The sequence below is a fragment of the Esox lucius genome, chromosome 22 (genome assembly GCF_011004845.1).
Source record: "Esox lucius isolate fEsoLuc1 chromosome 22, fEsoLuc1.pri, whole genome shotgun sequence".
Taxonomy (NCBI): Eukaryota; Metazoa; Chordata; class Actinopteri; order Esociformes; family Esocidae; genus Esox; species Esox lucius.
Window position 1 is genome coordinate 15707425 of NC_047590.1, and position 22093 is coordinate 15729517.

A 22093-nucleotide genomic window follows, 5' to 3' on the forward strand; every position below is an offset into this window, starting at 1 on the left:
TTTTATTTTTTAAATGACTCATATTCAGATATTTAGACATTCAGCTTCTACTCCCTTCTCTATAAAACCTGAGGGGAAGTGATTCGACAGTTATATCAATCAGACTGTTGGAAAGACAGTGGGTTGCATCGATACTAACAAATTGATCATGTTGTGTTTGGGTTCTGTTGGATTGGTTCTGTTAGCCCTGACTGTGCAGAATGGACATGGAGCCTCAGACAGGTGAGTCGGGAAGGGAAACTAAAACTCTACAAATGTTAGCATCATGTGAATGATTACCTGGCCACTCAGACATAAGGATATAACTTCAAATCAGCAAATAAAACTCTTAAGTTTAAATCCATTAAATGTGTACTGGTTTAAATGACATTCACTGGTGTACACAACTAAATATTAGTTAATCACAATAATGTCCAGATTGGCAATTGTGTGTGTAATTGTACAGTGCTGGGTGGAATGGAAAAGACACCACTGAGAGGAACTATTACACCAGGTACCACAATATGACAGAGGTGAGTGTGAATATGCATATAAACATACACAGGTGACCACACACACACACACACACACACGCCTGAATGATGCAACCCATAGATCAGTGACTGGATGGAAAAGATGAAGAGGGAGAACCCAGATGTTGTCTCATCCATGGTCTACGGTCAAACCTATGAGGAGAGGAACATCACCTTACTGAAGGTAATTCATCTCTCTCCTGGATTAGGCAGGGCGGTGGCTGAATAGACTAAATTGACGTTTTTTTCAAGGGTATTCAAACTTTTTCCAAGATTGGACTATATTGTTTTTAAAGCTTTTGTATCTTGGTCAACCAAAACCGAGTGTGCTATAAGAGGAGAGTTGATTTGAATGCAATCTGGTTTTGCTGGAATTCAACTAATGTCTTGATTTTTACAAGGCTGAAGCAAATTAAGGATATGTCGTTTAAGTTTGCATTGTGAATGAGGTTTTTAAAACAGGGCCTATTACATTTATAAAATTAATTAATTCATCTGTAATTACTCATGAACATGTTAGTCTTATAAAATTAATTAATTTAATGGTTCATTAGTGTAAAATACTGCGCTATGTTTTCTGTCCATACACCTGGCACCTTGCCCTTTAAGGAATGTGCCTCCCTTTGATAAGTCTCTGGGTAGTGTCTTTTTAAACCAACGTTGAGGTAAGGTGAGTTTTGCATTGGGTCATGTGACATGCAAGATTTGTTAATGTAGCAGCACCATACCATCTCCTAGGACAGAAAGGCCAAATGGCCACCACTCAGTAAATGAAGAAAAAAAAGTATTGTTGTGTGACAGATTGGTCTGAGGTCCACAAAGAGGAAGAAGGCTATCTGGATGGACTGTGGGATTCATGCCAGAGAGTGGATCGCTCCTGCTTTCTGCCAGTACTTTGTTAAAGAGGTGTGTGTGTCAATTACACTGCAAATGTTAATCTTTTGATATGTCAAGGGGTGAGTGTGTTTGTCAGAAATCCCCCTTTTTATTTCTACCAATAGATCCTGCAAGGGTACAAAACTGACACGAAAGTAAAGGAGATGATGAAAAACCTGGATTTCTATGTCACTCCGGTGCTAAACGTTGATGGCTATATCTACTCTTGGCTAAATGACAGTGTAAGTAGAGTGCAGAGTCCACATCCACCTACAATCTCACCCACAAACCAACCCTCATTCTATGTAGCAGGGGAGCTCATGAAACAGGTTAACATGACTGGATATGACAGCATGTTGAGGCTTATATGTAACAGCAGCGTCTACTTGCTTGGTCGACTGTAACATAATTATGATTAATTCCAGTAGTACACATCCAGTCTGTGACTAGTGGTTCATATCTCTGTAGACTAGACTGTGGAGGAAGTCCAGATCTCCAGGACCAGTTGGATGTACCTGTTATGGAACAGATCTCAATCGCAACTTCTACGCTAACTGGGGCAGTGAGTACTGTTTTTTTCTTTAGTTTTAATGATGACCAGTGTTCCCACTCTAAGTCAATTGTCAAAATCCCTGACTTTCACTGAATAAAAAGCTGAATTCCATGACCTATGATGAACGGAAAACCAAGCAAGCTTTGTGCAGAGCACTGAGCAGACAAAAACCAGCCCACAGTATTTTAATCCTATCAATTTGTGTGCTTTATTTACTAGTTTACAGACGTTTTCAGTACAAAACTAAGTTTTCACAGCTTAAACATAAACCGATCAGCCATAACATTATGACCACTGACAGGTGATGTGAATAACACTGATAATCTAGCTATCATGGCACCTGTCAGTGGGTGGGATGTATTAGGCACCAAGTGAACATTCAGTGCTCAAAGTTGATGTGTTAGAAGCAGGAATAATGGGCAAGCATAAAGGATCTGAGCGAGTGCCAAATTGTGATGGCTAAACACCAAAAATGCAGCACTTGTGGGGTGTCCCCGTTCTGCAGTGGTCAGTACCTATCAAAAGTGGTCCAAGAAAGGAAAAGCGGTAAACCGGTGGGCAGATAAGGCTCATTTATGCACGTGAGGAGCGCAGGCTGGCCCATGTGGTCCGATCCAACAGATGAGCTACTGTAGCTCAAATTGATGAAAAAGTTAATGCTGGTACTGATAGAAAGGTGCCAGAACACACAGTGGATCGCAGTTTGTTGCGAATGTGCCTACATTGGGCACATGAGCATCAGAACTGGACCACAGAGCACATACCACCTACCTGAGCACTGGTGCAGACCATGTGCACCCTTTCATGGCAACGTTATTCCCGGATGGCATTGGGCTCTTTTAGCAGGATAATGTGCCCTGCGACAAAGCAAAAAGGGTTCAGGAATGGTTTGAGGAACACAACAACGAGTGCAAGGTGTTGACTTGGCCTCACCGGATCTCAATCTAATGGAGCATCTGTGGGATGTGCTGGACAAACAGGTCCGATCCATGGACGCCCCGCCTCACAACTTACAGGACTTAAAGGATCTGTGGCTAACGTCTTGGTGCCAGATACCTCAGCACACCTTCAGAGGTCTAGTGGAGTCCATGCCTCGACAGGTCAGGGCTGTTTTGGCGGCAAAATGAGGACCTACACAATATTAGGCAGGTGGTCATAATGTTATGGCTGACTGGTGTAATGAACAAATAGGATCATCATTAAGATGATGCTCCTGTCGGCTTCATGCGGGTAGCTTCTTACTGTGGCTGCTAAGTGCTCGCTCCCTCTCCCATATTTGATAGATTGATAGTAGTTTTTACTATCTGTCATTAACACCCAGTCTTTGAAGTCATCATTATGTAGCCAAAGCACTTGAAATGTACATTTTCCTGGCATGTTTGCCTTCGATAGCAGGTACAGGAGACTGCATATCTTGACTAAAGTGATTGCCAATTGATGAGCAGGAAGGGGATAAATGGACACTGAAACATTATGTAGCCTAACCATAACAACACGCAAATACGGGAAATGAGTGAAATAACCTGATAAAGAAGAATACTGCATGGAAAATACATTTTGATGAATGGCAACAAAAATTTTAACACACAACAAAACTCCCTGATATTCTATGACTTGGACAAAAAAATTATAATAATCCCCTCACTTTCCATGTCTGGAATATACTTTCTAAAATCCGATGATATTCCAGAAATTCCATGACCAGTGGGAACCCTGGATGACACTCACAGAACACCTAACTTTGTTTTCTTCTCCTGTCTTTGTAGCGGTTGGTGTCTCCACAAACTGCTGTGAAGAGACCTACTGCGGCACCAAGGCTCTCTCGGAGTCTGAGGCCCGGGCCGTGACTGACATGTTGGGGAAGATGAGTGGAGACATCCTGGCTTTCTTAACCATCCACTCCTACAGCCAGTTGATCCTTGTGCCCTACGGACACCCAAACATCTCAGCACCCAACTACAATGAGCTGGTACGGCCCTCATAAAAAGAAAGTAGTGTTGTAACCGTTAAAGACTGGTCTTGAGAACGGGGGGGAATAATGTGTGTTTCAGGTCTTAATAACCTGTCTCTGTGTCCCCAGATGGAGGTGGGTCTGGGAGCAGCCAAGGCTATAAAGGCTGTCCATGGAATGGACTATACTGTTGGTACCTCGCCTGATATAATTTGTAAGTATTAAGACAGAGAGAACATAATGACTCCTAAATAGGAAGTTACAGGAATATCCTGTTCCCTTTGTCATCTTCAACATAGTAGTCATCCTCCAGTTTGTCATATTACAACTTTCTTTACTTTGTTATGCTGTCTTCCTCCAGACCCAAACTCGGGTTCTTCTTGTGACTACGCCAGGCTTATTGGCATCCCGTTGTCATTCACCTTTGAGCTGAGGGACCAGGGTGAGTACGGCTTCAAACTCCCTGAGGACCAGATCCAACCAGCATGTGAGGAGGCCTACGCCGGAGTCCAACACATCATCACCTACGCACACGACAAAGCCTTCTACAGCTCTGCTGCCACAGTCACAACAACTCTGTGGACCACAGTGATGACAGCCTGGGTCTTTAGTGCCACCTTTCTGTAATCTGAGGGAACTGCATGACTTATGATGGTAAACATCAGAACTTCATTCAATTTGGAGTTGGTATGGTTGCTACTTTGTCTGTAATAACATGGACCATATAGGTGAATGCAAATTGTATATTATTTGCTTCAAGAAACCACCACACAAAAAATAGCATATGTTACTATTACCATAGCGACTAGAGAATTACATAATGTACTTCAGACCATCCAGGGCTCAAAACTAATGAAAACAGATATCGTAAACAAGTCTAAAATAACTATAATCCTATAGAATTGGTTCCAACACATGCTTTGTATTGAACCCAACAAGTTAAAAAAAGTACTACAACTCCAATTAGAATTATAAAGGATGGTTCCAAAGCATTATAGAAAATTCAAGGGTGACATTAGGGAAAGACAGTTGAGGCACAAACTTTATGATTTAATCAGGTAAATCAGCTAAAAGAATGTTCTTTACATATTGTTTATCATCATAATGCAATAAAATAGCATAATGTTCAGACTTATATTGTTAAAGTTGCATGGGTAGTACCAGGTGTGAGGGGGCACAAAACCTGCACTTCTGCTGCCCTTCAACATGTTTAACTCTGAACTGAGGTAGTCACATGCTAAACCTAGAAACATAAACACTACAACAAAGTTGAAATATGAGCGGTATTGTCTAATTCATCAATCAAATCCAGAGGTTGTAATACACTTGCCTCCACCCCAGAGTTGAACCTGTTCAGACTAGTACTCATTAACACATTATGAGACACAATAAAACTGCATTAACCATGAGGCAATGGAATAAGTAATAAAAAAAAATGGCTGCTGATAACTCAATATCAACTACAGAGAGTTTGTAATCTGTAGTAAAATAAAACATTCTTAATTCAGTCACTTAACACTGACTATTTCCAAGGCTGAAGAAAATAGAATAAAACTTTTGTTGTTTGGTTGGGTTTAACAGATAATACGGTATCTAGAGTCAGTATCTCTGGTGTCATCAGTGACTAGATTATTATGATTCAGTAAGAAAAACTTGGTACATTTTCTCTGTAGTGCATTTTTCAACTCTCTCTAGCTATTTCTCTTTAAACTGGAAGGTCTTCAAACAGTCCATGTCAACTCCAAATAAGTGGAAGTCCCCTATTAATTCAATTCATTTACAGACTCAAATGTGACGGACATTGTACGCCATTCCACTCTTTACCAGAAATTACCAAATGTTTTGCTTCTCAAGTTGTTGTTTTTTGACAGAGCTCCACCTTCCTAATGCATCTGCATCAGTAATGGAATTCACATTTAGCATACAACAAATGCTTTTCTCTCCGCTGACTAGAGAACCTGCTTGCAGATCTTAGAGCAATTCACCACGGCTACTGACAGGCTAAATGTTCAAATGTATGCCTCTGCGTGCATCACATTGTTAGGAAAATGTCAACCTCGAAAGGAATCCTCAAAATAATTAAACACAGTGGTAAACCGTGGCATTTCAATCTAGGCCTTATGTGGGGGACAAATCTAGCAATTATTGGATAGAATCTGAATAATCAAGGAAAATCTCAAAATCACAGCTAATTTACTTTACTTGCACAATGTGTACAACAAGAAATCATCATTCAATGGAAAACACCACAAAACATTCCATAGTTTTAAGATATTTTAATTCGACACATACCCTAACTCTCACACACTTTATTCCCCATCTCATACATACATTTCACATTGTTGTCTTTCTCACACACAGTACTCTCTTCCTGTGCTACAAGGGACAGACAAAGTCTTTGATATCTTTTGATAGCCATCCCCAGATTTGTGCCTTTCCGCAACTTATTCTTGTAGATCTTTTGAAAGTATCTTTCTTCCCAGAGTGGATTTTTTGCTTTAAATTGCACCACTAATGAGTCCTCTATGAACAACTGCTTTTATTCTGAACTAATCAAAATCACTACAGTTGATCCCGGATGGAAACAAATTAGCTTGAATTGTGATCTGGAAGATGACTGGTTATTCCTCAGCACTTTTGCAATTGCAATGCTAAGGAGAGTGTTCACTTATCCCATTATGGTATTTTACTTTTCAATTGTTTTTTACTGGGATATTGTTGGTTACTGTGTGTAAATAAAGCCGCGAAGTATGATTTGATGCGTTTTCATATGAGTTTTTAAGGCAACAAATGTTGACAATTTTGAAAGCAGGTGGTGACTTTCTGTACCCACCGAATAAATCTTGTAAAATCATCTTCAAATCTATAAATGTGGAAATACCCACAATCCTCTACGAACAGAGTCATGAGGCAATTTCTTGGGAAAACTTTTAATATTTAAAATAATTTACTCAATCAAATCCCTTTTCTATGTCATGAAAATAGTATGCCCAGACAGATGTAGAATGTAATTTACATAGTTGGTTTGACACAGTTGTCTTCATACTTGGGGAGGGGCGCACTCAATCTTGTAAAGTTAAGTCTTCAGCTATCGATATTTGCAAGCGCACACAACAATTTAATCTAGCGTCTAGAGTCTTGATATGTCTTGGAAAATTAATGGTAATGTAAATAAGCCATATATTTAGAAAGAAAAACAAACCTTGACTTGCTACAGACAGTCTCATAAATACGCTAAGCAAGCACCATAAAAATAACCTAGCCTAACAAAGCATGAAACAAATTTTAATAGTACAGCAATAATGTTCTAGTAGTCTAAATATAGAGTGGGCTAGCAAAGAAAAAAATCATGTAATTACGGATTAATTCATCAGTCTGAAGGAACTGAAAAATGTAGATTCTATGTTAATTAACTACTAATTCAAGAATTCATTTTGTAGTACACCCATTCAGAAGTATATCATATCTACAGTGGGGATAACAAGTATTTGATGCACTGCCGATTTTGCAGGTTTTCCTATTTACAAAGCAAGTAGAGTTCTGTAATTTTTATCATAGGTACACTTCAACTGTGAGAGACAGAATCTAAAGTATTTGATCACCTACCAACCAGTAAGAATTCCAGCTCTCACAGACATGTTAGTTTTTCTTTTAGGAGCCCTCCTGTTCTCCACTCATTACCTGTATTAACTGCATCTGTTTGAACTCGTTACCTGTATCAAAGACACCTGTCCACACACCCAATGAAACAGACTCCAACCTCTCCACAATGGCCAAGACCAGAGAGCTGTCTAAGGACATCAGGGATAAAATTGTAGACCTGCACAAGACTGGGATGGGCTACAGGACAATAGGTAAGCAGCTTGGTGAGAAGGCAACAACTGTTTAGAAAATGGCGCACGCAAGGTCCCCCTGCTCAAGCCAGCGCATGTCCAGGCCCGTCTGAAGTTTGCCAATGACCATCTGGATGATCCAGAGGAGGAATGGGAGAAGGTCATGTGTCTGATGAGACAAAAATAGAGCTTTTAGGTCTAAACTCCAGTCGCCATGTTTGGAGGAAGACGAAGGATGAGTACAACCCCAAGAACACCATCCCAACCGTGAAGCATGGAGGTGGAAACATCATTCTTTGGGGATGCTTTTCTGCAAAGGGGACAGGACGACTGCACCGCATTGAGGGGAGGATGGATGGGGCCATGTATCGTGAGATCTTGGCCAACAACCTCCTTCCCTCAGTAAGAGCATTTAAGATGGGTCGTGGCTGGGTGTTCCAGCATGACAACGACCCGAAACACACAGCCAGGGTAACTAAGAAGCATCTCAAGGTCCTGGAATGGCCTAGCCAGTCTCCAGACATGAACCCAATAGAAAATCTTTGGAGGGACCTGAAAGTCCGTATTGCCCAGCGACAGCCCCGAAACCAGAAGGATCTGGAGAAGGTCTGTATGGAGGAGTGGGCCAAAATCTCTGTTGCAATGTTTGCAAACCTGGTCAAGAACTACAGGAAACGTATGACCTCTGTAACTGCAAACAAAGGTTTCTGTACCAAATATTAAGTTCTGCTTTTCTGATATATCAAATCCTTATGTCATGCAATAAAATGCAAATGAATTACTTAAAAATCATACAATGTAATTTTCTGGATTTTTGTTTTAGATTCCGTCACTCAGTTGAAGGGTACCTATGATAAAAATTACAGACTTCTACATGCTTTGTAAGTGGGAAAACCTGCAAAATTTGCAGTGTATCAAATACATGTTCTCCAAACTGTATCATACAAACCCTGTGACATGTATGTGTCTTATATGATGTACTGTGTTGCTGCTGTTCTATTTACACACGTCTCCGTTTTTTTTTTTCCTAGTCCAAATGTAATGCATTAGTTGTTTAAGCTTGGTAAATGCTTTAAACAGATACTACCCGAGGGCATAGATTGGTATGTGTCCACTGATAAAAAAAAGTGGGCTGAGTGATCATAAAACATCCCCAAATCCACATTGACAGAGAGAGTTTTAGAAAAATGCTCTATTCTTGCTCTCTCGCCAGCCTCTCTGCATGTATTTTAGCTATTCCACCTCAAATCTCAAGACAACCGCAATCTTTGATACTGCTAATTCAAGTGTATACTATCTTAACCTACTAAATGTATCTGCTATAATAATTTGTTGACGTCATCAATGAAACAGATCAAAGTTCAGTTCCACAAACTGACCTGGTTAGGATGCATTGAAACTCTCAGACAAATTTAGTTTTTATATTTTTGACTAAATGCAATTTTGCAAAACAAATTTTTATGAACACTTGTTTTAACTGATTAAAGAAAGAAATGTCAATTCTTACAGTAAGACCGCTGTAGTTTGTTTTAAAAAACGCATCAATTTATAAGGTTGTAGATTCAAATTTCAGAGAGAATTATTGGCAAGTCACTGTATTACATCATTTGACATTCCTTCAAATTGTGTCCAGTAAATGTTATAAATAACATCATTGGCAATTGTAATAAGGTTGAAGGGACAGCAGATGTTATTGTCAGTGATCTTTATTTTTGCATAAAATGTCAAGGTGTTAAGATTTTGCCATGACATTCGGTTTGAGTAGTTTTAAATATGATCCATACCTCTTCAGAAGAGTCAGAACAGCCTAATCCTGTTTATTTGAGCTGGACAAGTGTATGAAAAAAGATCATGTTGATTTTGTTTTAAAAAAGCTTAATGTAAACCATTGCAACCAAGATTCTACTTGACTTTTCTCTTATGAGACATTCATGTACATTATAAATTAAATAACATATGTACAGGCAAAACACACTCTCAAACATTAATAAGAGAAAATAATTGGTTCAAAACCCACAATCGCTCACACAACCTTAACACTAAACACCATATAACCTTAAAATGTCAAACAATAAACTAAATAATACATGAGGGTTAAGGACGTTTTATCTCCTGTCGTTTTCTGGGCAAATGGTTTTGATGTTACCCTTCAAATAGCTCACTGACAAATAGAAGTAGACAATATCGTCCCCTCAAGCCATGCTATTCCAACGCAGCAGTTGATATCCCTTCCTGAAAGTCGTGTGACTTGTGGAATTTTCTGATAATATAACAGGGGGATTTCAATCAAACTAACAGGATTGGCTGAAAAGTAGGAACACAAGTATGTATATATATAAATTATTAATTTGCTAGTCTAGGAAAAATTTAAGAAGGAAAAAGCTAAAAGTAATTTTTATTTATTTAAATTAGAGGCTGCGCAATTATGTCGGGAAAGTACGCTTAACATAACGTAGTTCATATTATATACAAATTAATATATAAGAGTCAAAGGCCATCCATTTAGTAGAAAGAACCATGCAGCCCAAACCAAGAGCCCTGTCAAGCCACACCTGGAGTCCATCAGGGCTTGTCAGGGTAAGGATAAAAGGGACTCTCAGACAGGTCTGGAGATGCTGACTGTGGGTTGTGTTCTGTATGTTCCAGAGAGTGAAGGTGACGCAGGCTGAGCTGACTGCCCAGAATACAGGTTCCGTCGCCGAGGCCTGCACTCTATCTACCACCATTGACCCCATGGTAGTTGCATGTTTGTTTTTTTTCATTTAATTTGTGTTCAGATTTTTTATAAACGCCAAAGGACTTCCCAGCAGTTCCGCGTCAGGCCTCTTTGTTCTCCACACCGCTACACCTGACATTTAGACAATAAAGATTAATCAATGAGAAGTTAATTATTAGCCTTAGAGTTCGACAATAAAGTTTAATTATTGAAGAGAGAACTACATCCGTATATGCAAGGTAACGTGTACAGACATACATAGGCCTTCTTGACAGCTTAATGTAGAACTCTAACGCTAAAAATGTAAAAAAAATTATGTAGGCTATTAGCCTTAAACAATAAATGTAATATAACTTTAGAATATTACATTCTGAACATAAATGGAAAATTAGCATTTTATTAAATTCAATAGCAAATTCAGTAGATTAGACAAAATTATTTATAAAATTTTTAACACAATACATTTGGTATTATTTGTAGCCTATACTTTTCCTGAGATGGTAGATTACAGACAATGCTTGGTTGGATTGGATGAAACTGTCGTTCCATTACAGCAGTTCTTGCACATGAAATCAGGCTGATATGCAGTTATCTAACGATCATTTAAGACAATTACATGAACATGTGTTAAATGGAAATTGTTTGTGAGCAAAACAAATCTTATTTCGGATCTGTGAGAAGGATTATCAGGTATTTCGCACGCACTCAAGGTCCAAGACCACCAAAAAAAATCAGACCCAGTTCAGAGGGTCAACTACCATACAGAAATTCAGAACCAATTCAGATCAGCTTCGATTCGTTATAAATTGGGTTTCACCCAGACCCGTGAAAACCTGTAAATCACACCCTTTCATTTTGTCACACATTTCAGGACCCCAATGTGATCCCAATTATTTATGATTCAGCCAAAAGGTTGATTTAATCTTTATTTTTTATTTCAAATACCTTGTCAGTGGAAGTTGTATGACAAAGCACAATGTCCATCTATTTCCACAATATTCGGCAAAACAAACACATATCAGTAAATATACAAACACCAAAATGTTTCATGTAATATTTTTGAAGTATGTCCACATGAATTCCAGTTCAGATGACTCATTAACAGAGAAAACAAGGTGTGGCTGAAGTAATGACAGTCCTTTTGTGGAAAAGGTGAGTCTTTATCTAGATAGGGAATAGTTTAAAGTCCCCTCCCTACAGGTAAACTGATTGACAAACTAATAGACAGTTGGAAAGATCAGTCAAAAAAGGGAAGAGGGCCTAGCATATATGATGTTGTGTTTGGGTTCTGTTGGATTGGTTCTGTTGGCTCTGACTGTGCAGAATGGACATGGAGCCCCAGACAGGTGAGTCTGGAAGGGATACCAAAAGTTAGCATCATGTGAATGATGACCTGGCCAGTCTGGCATACAGATATAACTGAAAACCAGCAAATAAAACAAGTGTATTCATTTTAAATGGACTAAAAATATATTGGTTGGATGTACATTCCATAGGTTAATCCAAGGTTAATAAGAATGTAAAGATTGGCAATTGTGTGTGAAATTGTACAGTGCTGGGTGGAATGGAAAAGACACCACTGAGAGGAACTATTACACCAGGTACCACAATATGGCAGAGGTGAGTGTGAGTATGCATATAAACATACACAGGTGACCACACACACACACACGCCTGAATGATGCAACCCATAGATCAGTGACTGGATGGAAAAGATGAAGAGGGAGAACCCAGATGTTGTCTCATCCATGGTCTACGGTCAAACCTATGAGGAGAGGAACATCACCTTACTGAAGGTAATTCATCTCTCTCCACCAGAGTGGTGGCTCTATAGTCCACAATGGAGTTTGTTTAGCTCTATCCTGTATGTAACATCACAGTACCTAATAGGAGAAAAAGGCAAAGTTGACCATCACTTGGTTAATGAAAATAAAACTTGAATATACTCATCTCTCACATAATATACTTAATTGCGGTGGTGCAGATTGGTTTGAATTCCACAAAGAGGAAGAAGGCTATCTGGATGGACTGTGGGATTCATGCCAGAGAGTGGATCGCTCCTGCTTTCTGCCAGTACTTTGTTAAAGAGGTGTGTGTCAATTACACTGCAAATGTTAATCTTTTGATATGTCAAGGGGTGAGTGTGTTTGTCAGAAATCCCCCTTTTTATTTCTACCAATAGATCCTGCAAAGGTACAAAACCGACACCAAAGTAAAGGAGATGATGAAAAACCTGGATTTCTATGTCACTCCGGTGCTAAACGTTGACGGCTATATCTACTCTTGGTTAAATAACAGTGTAAGTAGAGTGCAGAGTCCACATCCACCTACAATCTCACCCACAAACCAACCCTCATTCTATGTAGCAGGGGAGCTCATGAAACAGGTTAACATGACTGGATATGACAGCATGTTGAGGCTTATATGTAACAGCAGCGTCTACTTGCTTGGTCGATTGTAACATAATTATGATTCATTGCAGTAGTTCACTTCCAGTCTGTGACTAGTGGTTCATATCTCTCTAGACTAGACTGTGGAGGAAGTCCAGATCTCCAGGACCAGTTGGATGTACCTGTTATGGAACAGATCTCAATCGCAACTTCTACGCTAACTGGGGCAGTGAGTATGGTTTTTATTCTAAGACTGTGTTTACAATGTAACCTTATAGCCCAAATTCTGCTTGCCTTCAGGATTTCTGCATTATTGAGTTATTGAGATTAAAGGTCATCTCATGCCCTTTCTGACTGTGTAAACTGAGATTTACATTTGACAAGATCTGTGAAGAATTTTTTTATTTTATTTTTGCAGTTAATGACAAGATGCGATAGACATACAAATAACTGGCAAAAGATCTGATTTTGGCTATCTAAGTAAATGCATCCGTGATCACACACCCATACAAATTATTTCTTCTCCTGTCTTTGTAGCGGTTGGTGTCTCCACAAACTGCTGTGCAGAGACCTACTGCGGCACCAAGGCTCTCTCGGAGCCCGAGGCCCGGGCCGTGACCGACATGTTGGGGAAGATGAGTGGAGACATCCTGGCTTTCTTAACCATCCACTCCTACAGCCAGTTGATCCTTGTGCCCTACGGACACCCAAACATCTCAGCACCCAACTACAATGAGCTGGTACGGCCCTCATAAAAAGAAAGTAGTGTTGTAACCGTTAAAGACTGGTCTTGAGAACGGGGGGGAATAATGTGTGTTTCAGGTCTTAATAACCTGTCTCTGTGTCCCCAGATGGAGGTGGGTCTGGGAGCAGCCAAGGCTATAAAGGCTGTCCATGGAATGGACTATACTGTTGGTACCTCGCCTGATATACTGTGTAAGTATTAAGACAGAGAGAACATAATGACTCATTAATAGGAAGTTACAGGAATATCCTGTTCCCTTTGTCATCTTCAACATAGTAGTCATCCTCCAGTTTGTCATATTACAACTTTCTTTACTTTGTTATGCTGTCTTCCTCCAGACCCAAACTCGGGCTCATCTCGTGACTACGCCAGGCTGATTGGCATCCCGTTGTCATTCACCTTTGAGCTGAGGGACAAGGGCGAGTACGGCTTCAAACTCCCTGAGGACCAGATCCAACCAGCATGTGAGGAGGCCTACGCCGGAGTCCAACACATCATCACCTACGCACATGACAAAGCCTTCTACAGCTCTGCTGCCACAGTCACAACAACTCTGTGGACCACAGTGATGACAGCCTGGGTCTTTAGTGCCACCTTGCTGTAATTCGGGAGGACTGCAACAAAACGATGAGACATTTTATCAAGTCTGACTAGTCTTTTCACTTGTTGTACATCTAAGTCTACTGTAGAAGTGTTAAATGATCTTCTAAAACTGATTATTGAATGAGTTATAATTTTGAATGACTACCTACAAGTTATTTCTGAATTAACATTTCAGTACTGTAAATATACTTGCCCCTCTCTTGCATTGTACAATTCATCATCACACATTCACTTCCCACACAGGAAATAAGTCATACAAATTAAATTTGAACAGAGTATTCTGTTAACGTTGACCCAATTGCGTGACTTGATAAGGTCCTGCAGATCAGTACTTCTGCGATCCCCATCTCCTGTCTCTGGGTCTACGCAGCAGCACTACGCTGCATCTCGTCCCGCACCGTCGAACGGCTGGAAGCCCTGTTTTCTCAGGCAGGCTAGAGGCAGGAACAGCTGGTCTTCTTGAGGAAACTGGTCCCACTTTGTCCAGGTCCAACCTGGGAGACAGGCAAACATAACCACATAAAACAGCATGCAAATCCCAGTGCAGGTGCAATGACACCAGTGGCAACCTAATAATAAACAGAGAAATTGCAGTGGATGTCTCACCTTCATTCTTCTCTGGTTCGAGGTTGACCGGCTCTGCGGGGTAGTTCATGTCCAGTTCTCCATGCATGAAGATGGTGACATAGTGATACTGCTCTTCCACCTTGATGGAGTTCACCACCGATACAAACCTGACATTTTTCAGGCGCACGCCTGCCTCTTCGGTCACCTCCCTGCGCGCACATTCTTCCCACGTCTCACTTCAAATAAGTAATATAAATCTATCATGACTACATTATGATAGATTCGGGTTTCCTCTACAGAATAAGAAATGCATATGTCTCCATACAAAATTTCAAGCGCCAAACCAGGCTTTTGTTAATGAATAAATGAATAAAGATGTCGATGTTGGGAGCTGCTTTATTAGCAGTTGATTTTTAGAAGTGGAGGGTTTGCTTGCAAAACATCAAAAGCAAACTTTATGATCGATTAACCTGCTTAAGAATCAAATCTATATGTCTTGCTGAATATACTGGAATTTTATTATATCCTTTGTATATTATACAGAATCAGTTTTTCTATTTTATTCATATTTTGTTGTTCTGTGTGTTTTTCTGACCTTGCAATTGTAAATAACATTTCAAAGAATGCATACATAATGGGGGTATTTCAGAAAGCAGGTTTAGTGAAAACCTAGAGTTAGTTGACTCAGAGTTGATGGAAACTCTGGATTTACGGTGTCAAATAGCCAGTTCAGCGTTACTCTGAGTCAGTTACTACGGCAACATTCTCCATGAAGCTAACCTGCTCGCTAGCAGGTTTTATCCAACTAACCCGGAGTTCGTCCTACTGAAACCTGCCATCCGAATGTGTCAGACAGGGCGTGTCCTTTTCCCGAAGAGCCACTTGAACCACAAATACTCAGCAGATATCTCTATTGGGGGAGAGGGATCAGACCCCACTTGGATGTTTTATCATTCCCTAATAATTATCTGTTTGAGCATTACTGTTTTTCTGCACAATCAATCATTTATCTGAACAATATTTTCAGCCCTCATATCGTTCCTATCACACACGGTGGACATGCTCTCAGTTCGGAACAAACCCTTTGTGTTGCAGTTTTCTGTACAACATCGGTGACGCTGAGCATGTCTACGGCAACCGTTTCTGTCGGGCTGTCAGAGACGCGACTCTTGCACTGAAATGTTTTCTGTAGCCTACACTTCTGTAGTGATCACAAGTCACAGACCCACAAGACTCATCAAAAAAGAAGTCCACAGAATTGCAGGTATCAGTCTAAGCAGTAGTCAGTTTTATTTAGTAAGAAGCTTTGAGACTTGAAGCACTAATCAGTTCATATTTTGGGGTCTCCAGGGGTGATTGGCTGCATAGATGGCACTCACACTCCTATCACAGCTCCTTCAGTAAATGAAGGAGATTATGTGAATAGGATGTGTTTCCACAGCATTAATGTGCAGATAGGCCAACAAAGAATTGTACTTTTTTGAGATTTGTACTTATATTATGCCTAGAAAAATGTATTTACTACTTAAATATGTTGAATGTAGCCACTGAAATGTGTTTAATTAGGTAGGGGTGGCTGAACAACATCACAATTGCTTGTACTGATATTATATTTTTCATGTTTGAAGTAAAAAAAAAATATATATATACATCTTCAGTTGCTGCCAAGTACATTTTATGCTTGTTGGATTGCACCAGAATAAATAGATGACCTCACATGGTCCAGGTAAGCGAACTCGGCAGTGAAAACTGCCCAAAAGCTACTATACCTCCTGAGGAAACTCAAGAAGTTTGGCAGCTCTGTAAAAACTTGCAACTTCTACAGGTGTACCATTGAGAGCATCCTCGCAGGCTGCATTGCTGTTTGGTACGGCAGCAAGTCCCTCAAGAGGGTGGTGAAGCCAGCGGTGCGTGTCAGCGCATCTACCATACACGATGCCTTAGGAAAGCACGGAACATCATTAAAGACTACAGCCACCGAGGCTATGGTCTATTCACACCGCTGCTGCCATCTGGTTGACACTACCGGAGCATCAGAGCACACACTTCGACTCACAGATTTCTGATCATATTGATCACACATGAATATTCCAAATGCTCCGATGTCTATGTACATTAGAATATTATTTTGTATGTACCATTCATAGGCATATTACACTCATTTATAATATTTAATACTTCATATTCCCTATTTATTTATATTATTGCTATATTTTTGCTTTATTTATTTCTTAATTCTTAAAATGTAGATGTGTGCCATGTCACAATAATTAATTGTTATTAGATGCATTTGATAAATAAACTCTTAATTTGATATTACACCCACACACACACATTATATATAAATGTTTAATGAGTGGAACACTCGAGATGTGACTTATTTTTTTTATTAATACTCATGAATAAATGAATAAAGATGTCGATGTCAATTTTCTACCACATTAGCGCATCTCCTTTTGCTGTTGCTACTGTATTGCTTTTTTTTTAATATATACTCATATTCTTCACGTGCATTCATTAATATATCTACCTCCACAGGGGAGAAGCACGGTGTCCGAGACCTTTTTCTACTGTTGCCATGATGAATCACGTTATCTGCGTTCCATAGATGAGGTCTTTTTATCTCCTCGTGCACGTGCTTTACTCAGGCTTAACTTAACTCGGAGTTCACTGAACTAATTGTTACCACCTGTTCTGAAACTGTCAATCTGTGTTTGACAGCTAAGAGTCAGTCAACCTAGAGTTGTGGTTTCAACTCAGTGTAACCCCGCTTTCTGAAATACCCCCAATATTAAGATAAATGTCACATGCATGTTTACATTATCAAATAATGTATTACTCACCCGAATTCTAGGTGACCACCAGGTAGCTGATAGGTTCCTTTACCCTGTACATTTTTCCGCTTCCCTAAGAGGACGCAATTGGGGTGGGCTGAATCAGTGACAAGAACCCCTACTCCGACACCAGGACGCTTGGGAGGGCAGCAGCTTTCAGTCATCTCGTCAAATCTTATCACGGTATGTACGATAGGTAAACTCTAAGCAAATTATCTAGCTACCAAACATGCTGTGGTGTGTGTAATTTGTAATAATGAATGGCAACAACATCCACGGGACATATATGAAGTGACTGACAGAGAATGCTGGCAACAGAACATAGGCAAACAACCTAGCCCGGTTGTCACTTCTTCTTCTGTGGAGTTTAAAGGCGGTTGCCATCCAACGCAATTGGTGCATTACCGCCACCTACTGTAAAGGAGTGTAGGCAAGCTTCAGGGAGGACCTAAAATCTTCCTGCCAACCCAGTTTCTCCAAGGAACACAAACACCTAATCATTGCACCCGAACACCCCCTCCCCAACATAGATTCTAGACTCAACACGTGCCCTCAGACCCTGTTGCAAACTCTCCTTCTCATAGTGTCTGCACTGCCTCTTGACGTGATCCACTTCCCCACAGTAGTCACACAACCTTTTTGACTAGTCTTTTTCCTTCTTCTTCGTTGGTTTTTAACGATGGGTCAAATGTATTGACTGTAAGAAAAGAAAACCGTAACTTAAATATTTCATAGTATGAAAAATCAAAATTCAATTGTATGAAAAAAAAAAAAGATATATATATATATATATATATATATATATATATATATATATATATATATATATATATATATATATATATATATATATATGCGTGTGTGTGTGTGTGTGTGTGTGTCTGTGACCATGGCAACAGTGATGTCGATGCAACTTGGGAATAACAGTTTATTATTCTGTACACATTTAAATGTACACATTTAGCATACAATTCTTAAACTTCTCTCCACAGGTTGCATTGGGAAAGCAGTGCATGAAAAGGCTCTGATTTTCACCGTGTAATGGGGTGACTCATGGCTAATCGGGTGTGAGAATTCAATGCCCAGATAAAGCCCCGCCTCCACGCCAACAGGGCCTCAAAACTTGGTTTTGAGAAAACATGACTCCAACGAATGTGGGAAGAAATGGTAAGCGTAAGAAGCGAACATGGAAATAATGTGTTTGAAAAAACATTTAAGGATTTTAGCATACACTAAAATCTATTTTCTTCATATGATTGAATTTAGTTTTTTCATACTATGAAATATTTCTGTTTAGTTTTTATTTTCTTACAGTCAATACATTTTGCCTCAATTTGGCTCCATAGGCATCCAACTTTAATGTTTTAATGGTGCATTACCGCCAACTACTGTACTGGAATGTGGGTGGAGTGTGAGACAGGACAGACCTACATCCACCAACCAACCCTGTAACCTTCAAGTAAATAAACAATACTCCAAAAATGTACATCTATTGCCATACCCCTAAGAAAGTTGTTCACACTAATCTCCTGAATCCCATATTCTCTTAAACAGTCTTTCATACTCAATCTCTCACTCTTAGTGTCCACACTGCACCAACACATGTTCCACAGTCTCTTCAACTTCACAATACTCACACAACACCAATGGATGTTTTCCTATCCTATACAATGAACCCTGGACTCTTAATATCTCACCCGGCACAGCCAGAAGAGAACTGGTCACCCCTCTGAGCCTGGGTCCTCTCTAAGTTTCTTCCTAAATGTTGGCCTTCTTAGGGAGTTTTTCCTAGCCACTGAAATTCAACACTACTGTTGTTTGCTCCTTGGGGTTTAAGGCCGGGTGTTTCTATAAAACTGCTGTTGTCAAAAGGGCTTTATAAATAAATGTGATACATTGACCATTTAATATACAGGGCCTAGTTGTTCAAAAAGATTAATCTTGTTCAGAATTATCCAGATTTGGAAAGCAACCTTGCACTGGATCATTTTGATTCAGATAAAAATGTATCAAGATTGCTAAATCTGGATTACCAGTGTTCTAATTGGGACTAGATAATATTTAGTCCTAATTTAGGCTACTAGCTATGTAAAGAACAACATGTAGAATAGCCAGCGTGGGATCATTTTAAATGTTTTTATTTGAAGAGACCGAAAATAGCACAATTAAACAATACAAACAACCCCTTCCATTTTGAATTTGTTTTAAACAGTCAGACTCCTCACCTGACCCCAGACAAATACATAAAAACAAACATATATACATTGTTCCCAAATACATTGTGGATATTTTGAATGTTTTAAATCGTAAAAAGGAATAAAAATAAGGAACATTCAGAGTTCTTCATTTGTGGAGAGACCATCTTTTTGAAGCCCTGCTTTTAGGAGGTAGAGGTCAGGTCTGGCTTTGGTTTGCTGTAGTTGGATAAGAGTGATTAGTTCCTCTGCCAGACGAATCTGTCCTTCTGCTCTTTTGGTTTCTCATTTAAGAAGTGACTTATAGGCATCATCATCTTTGTTTGGCAAAGAACACTTCCAGGCTCTTTTCTGAGCTCCTGTGGCAATAACTACTGGCTCTACTGGTAAGGGTTCACCTTCTTCCTCAGTGACTGGTTCATCTTTGATGATTGTGTCATTGTTATTAATATACAGTGATAAATGACAGTTGAAATTAAATATATTATTTTTGTTTGGTATTGACAGCTGTTTGGGAGATTATTTCATGGGGACCAAATCTTCTTTTTTACTTTACTGAAAGGCTTAATAGGTATCCTAATATACACTGTGACGGTTAAACATATCCAGTCCAAAATATTAATAAGTGTAAAAATACTACATGACATGTTATTTTATTCAATTTCGTTCCTTAAATCCGCTCGGAATCCACCATTGTACTGGGATCAGGATAATTCCAAGATTTTTTGGATCAAAGGTATCCCAAACCTACAAAAAGGTTTTGAACACATACTGAAGGTTGGATCCAGATTAAAACCAATACTGGATTACATGGTCTAATCTGATTTTAGTATTTTTTCTTTTGAACAAACCGCTTTCAAGATTTTATCCAATCCGTAGGCCGTAATCCAATAAGATTACTTCTGAACAATTCCACCCCCTAGGTCATACCGTACCCCAGTGAACATCAGTTCTGCAAGTTGGTTTATGCGGTACCTCAGAGCAACCAGAACTGTGGTCCCATGTGGTCCAGATGCGGGACTCAGTGAAAAACATTGCACCTCCACCACGAATATCAGCACCCATCACATGCTTTGGACAAGATGTGATAGTTAATTAATTAGGAGATTCCAGGCACAGTTGTAACACTTTTGGCTATTTTCCCAATAATTCAAAAACCATTTACACTGGAACAGCCAATTTGCTATATTATTAACATAAATGTGTCAACTACTGAAACAATGTATTTAAGGGGTTTTATGAAATAGGTAGAGACTGCAAAATTGATTTAAATACTCACTCCACTTTTACAAGTGTCCCATGTCACAACTGTATCTGGTCTCCCATAAATCTTTACAGACATAACAAATGGTTGCTAAATTATTTATGAAATACAAACCCGATTCCAAAACAGTTGGGATACTGTACAAATTGTGAGTAAAAAAAGAATGGAATAATTTACAAATCTCATAAACTTATATTTAATTCACAAAAGAATATAGATAACATATCGAAAGTTGAAAGTGAGACATTTTGTAATGTCATGCCAAATATTGGCTCATTTTGGATTTCATGAGAGCTACACATTCCAAAAAAGTTGGGACAGGTAGCAATAAGAGGCTGGAAAAGTTACATCTACAGATAAGGAACAGCTGGAGGATCAATTTGCAACTTATTATGTCAATTGGCAACATGATTGGGTATACAAAGAGCTTTTCAGGGTGGCAGTGTCTCTCAGAAGTCAAGATGGGCAGAAGATCACCAATTCCCCCAATGCTGTACCTCAGATCCTTTTTAAATATATTTTGTGTCATAAAACAACTGAAGTGTGCTATATGCTCTCTCCAAAAAATGCAACAAACCCTGCCACAGGCAGAATAATGTCTGAAAATTAACAGACCTATAGTTATACAGCATGTAAGACACTCTCACAGATTGGTAAGTTTCACAAAAACAAGAAAGGGGAGTGCAGCAAAATAGTTGTGAGGTCAATCCACTTTATTGAGGTCAATTTGTAACATTCAAATTATGTACAGTCCTTAAGTATTTGTATAGCGACACAAGCCTTCTTGTTTCCGCTCTGTACTTCGGCACATGGGACTTGAAATTAACCAATGAATAAGGGGTTAAAGTTGAGAGGATATTTACATTCATAAAACATGAACTGTGGTCAAATGACACAGTTTCTTTCCTATGAACATGCCCCCGGAACCAAATTGACTCCACTCCCCACATACACACATCTGTCCGCTTAGCCTACTCAACCCCAAGGCGGTTTAGCTTACACTAAACAAACTAATGCTTTGCAATTTCGCCCAAGAAATTATTCAGTAAACTCG

The 22093-nt window shown here is 39.4% G+C and overlaps 3 protein-coding genes and 1 long non-coding RNA gene across 6 annotated transcripts in view; 3 read left to right on the forward strand and 1 right to left on the reverse strand.

Moving 5' to 3' along the window:
- Nucleotides 1–10534, forward strand: part of LOC105019711 (carboxypeptidase O-like) — a 23806-nt gene extending 13272 nt beyond the window's left edge. Inside the window, exons 1-10 of one of the 2 annotated variants that reach the window (XM_029116717.2) lie at nucleotides 80–222; nucleotides 446–512; nucleotides 595–696; nucleotides 1314–1418; nucleotides 1514–1630; nucleotides 1857–1950; nucleotides 3708–3910; nucleotides 4022–4106; nucleotides 4254–4546; nucleotides 10372–10531. In XM_029116717.2, the coding sequence (XP_028972550.2) occupies nucleotides 149–222; nucleotides 446–512; nucleotides 595–696; nucleotides 1314–1418; nucleotides 1514–1630; nucleotides 1857–1950; nucleotides 3708–3910; nucleotides 4022–4106; nucleotides 4254–4519 (1113 nt within the window). In that variant the 5' untranslated portion in view covers nucleotides 80–148 and the 3' untranslated portion in view covers nucleotides 4520–4546; nucleotides 10372–10531. Of the gene's footprint in view, nucleotides 1–79; nucleotides 223–445; nucleotides 513–594; nucleotides 697–1313; nucleotides 1419–1513; nucleotides 1631–1856; nucleotides 1951–3707; nucleotides 3911–4021; nucleotides 4107–4253; nucleotides 4547–10371 lie in introns of those variants that run through there. The other variant, XM_029116716.2, reaches the window with a different exon arrangement.
- Nucleotides 4402–17941, reverse strand: nudt15 (nudix (nucleoside diphosphate linked moiety X)-type motif 15). 2 transcript variants are annotated; one of them, XR_004575159.1, is made up of 3 exons: nucleotides 17590–17939; nucleotides 14171–14982; nucleotides 4402–4509 (listed from the first exon to the last, which is right to left on the reverse strand). XR_004575159.1 is itself a non-coding variant. In XM_020042493.2 (3 exons), the coding sequence occupies exons 1-3, from the start codon at nucleotides 17742–17744 to the stop codon at nucleotides 14555–14557; spliced, it is 471 nt and encodes a 156-aa protein (XP_019898052.2). In that variant the 5' UTR covers nucleotides 17745–17941; the 3' UTR covers nucleotides 11355–14554. The 2 variants fall into 2 exon arrangements, 1 of the variants encoding a protein (XP_019898052.2); XM_020042493.2 differs by lacking the exon at nucleotides 4402–4509 and having other exon boundaries at nucleotides 11355–14673; nucleotides 14786–14982; nucleotides 17590–17941.
- Nucleotides 11702–14180, forward strand: LOC106024855 (carboxypeptidase O). Its single transcript, XM_029116714.2, has 9 exons — nucleotides 11702–11787; nucleotides 11995–12061; nucleotides 12136–12237; nucleotides 12426–12530; nucleotides 12624–12740; nucleotides 12967–13060; nucleotides 13369–13571; nucleotides 13683–13767; nucleotides 13915–14180. The coding sequence occupies exons 1-9, from the start codon at nucleotides 11711–11713 to the stop codon at nucleotides 14178–14180; spliced, it is 1116 nt and encodes a 371-aa protein (XP_028972547.2). The 5' UTR covers nucleotides 11702–11710.
- LOC109614931 lies at nucleotides 17677–19214 on the forward strand. The gene is made up of 3 exons (XR_002195939.2): nucleotides 17677–17763; nucleotides 18573–18747; nucleotides 18927–19214. It is a non-coding gene; the product is annotated as an uncharacterized LOC109614931 (long non-coding RNA).
- The last annotated feature ends 2879 nt before the right edge of the window (nucleotides 19215–22093 follow it).

Excerpts from the sequence above, each read along its gene's own strand:
- LOC106024855 (XM_029116714.2), top strand. The coding sequence starts at position 11,711 with ATGATGTTGTGTTTGGGTTCTGTTGGATTGGTTCTGTTGGCTCTGACT. Across the intron at positions 13,572-13,682 it reads CACCCAACTACAATGAGCTG|ATGGAGGTGGGTCTGGGAGC; the intron begins GTACGGCCCTCA and ends CTGTGTCCCCAG. Across the intron at positions 13,768-13,914 it reads TACCTCGCCTGATATACTGT|ACCCAAACTCGGGCTCATCT; the intron begins GTAAGTATTAAG and ends GTCTTCCTCCAG.
- nudt15 (XM_020042493.2), bottom strand. The coding sequence starts at position 17,744 with ATGACTGAAAGCTGCTGCCCTCCCAAGCGTCCTGGTGTCGGAGTAGGG. Across the intron at positions 14,983-17,589 it reads GGTGGTCACCTAGAATTCGG|TGAGACGTGGGAAGAATGTG; the intron begins GTGAGTAATACA and ends ACTTATTTGAAG. Across the intron at positions 14,674-14,785 it reads CGAACCAGAGAAGAATGAAG|GTTGGACCTGGACAAAGTGG; the intron begins GTGAGACATCCA and ends CCTGTCTCCCAG.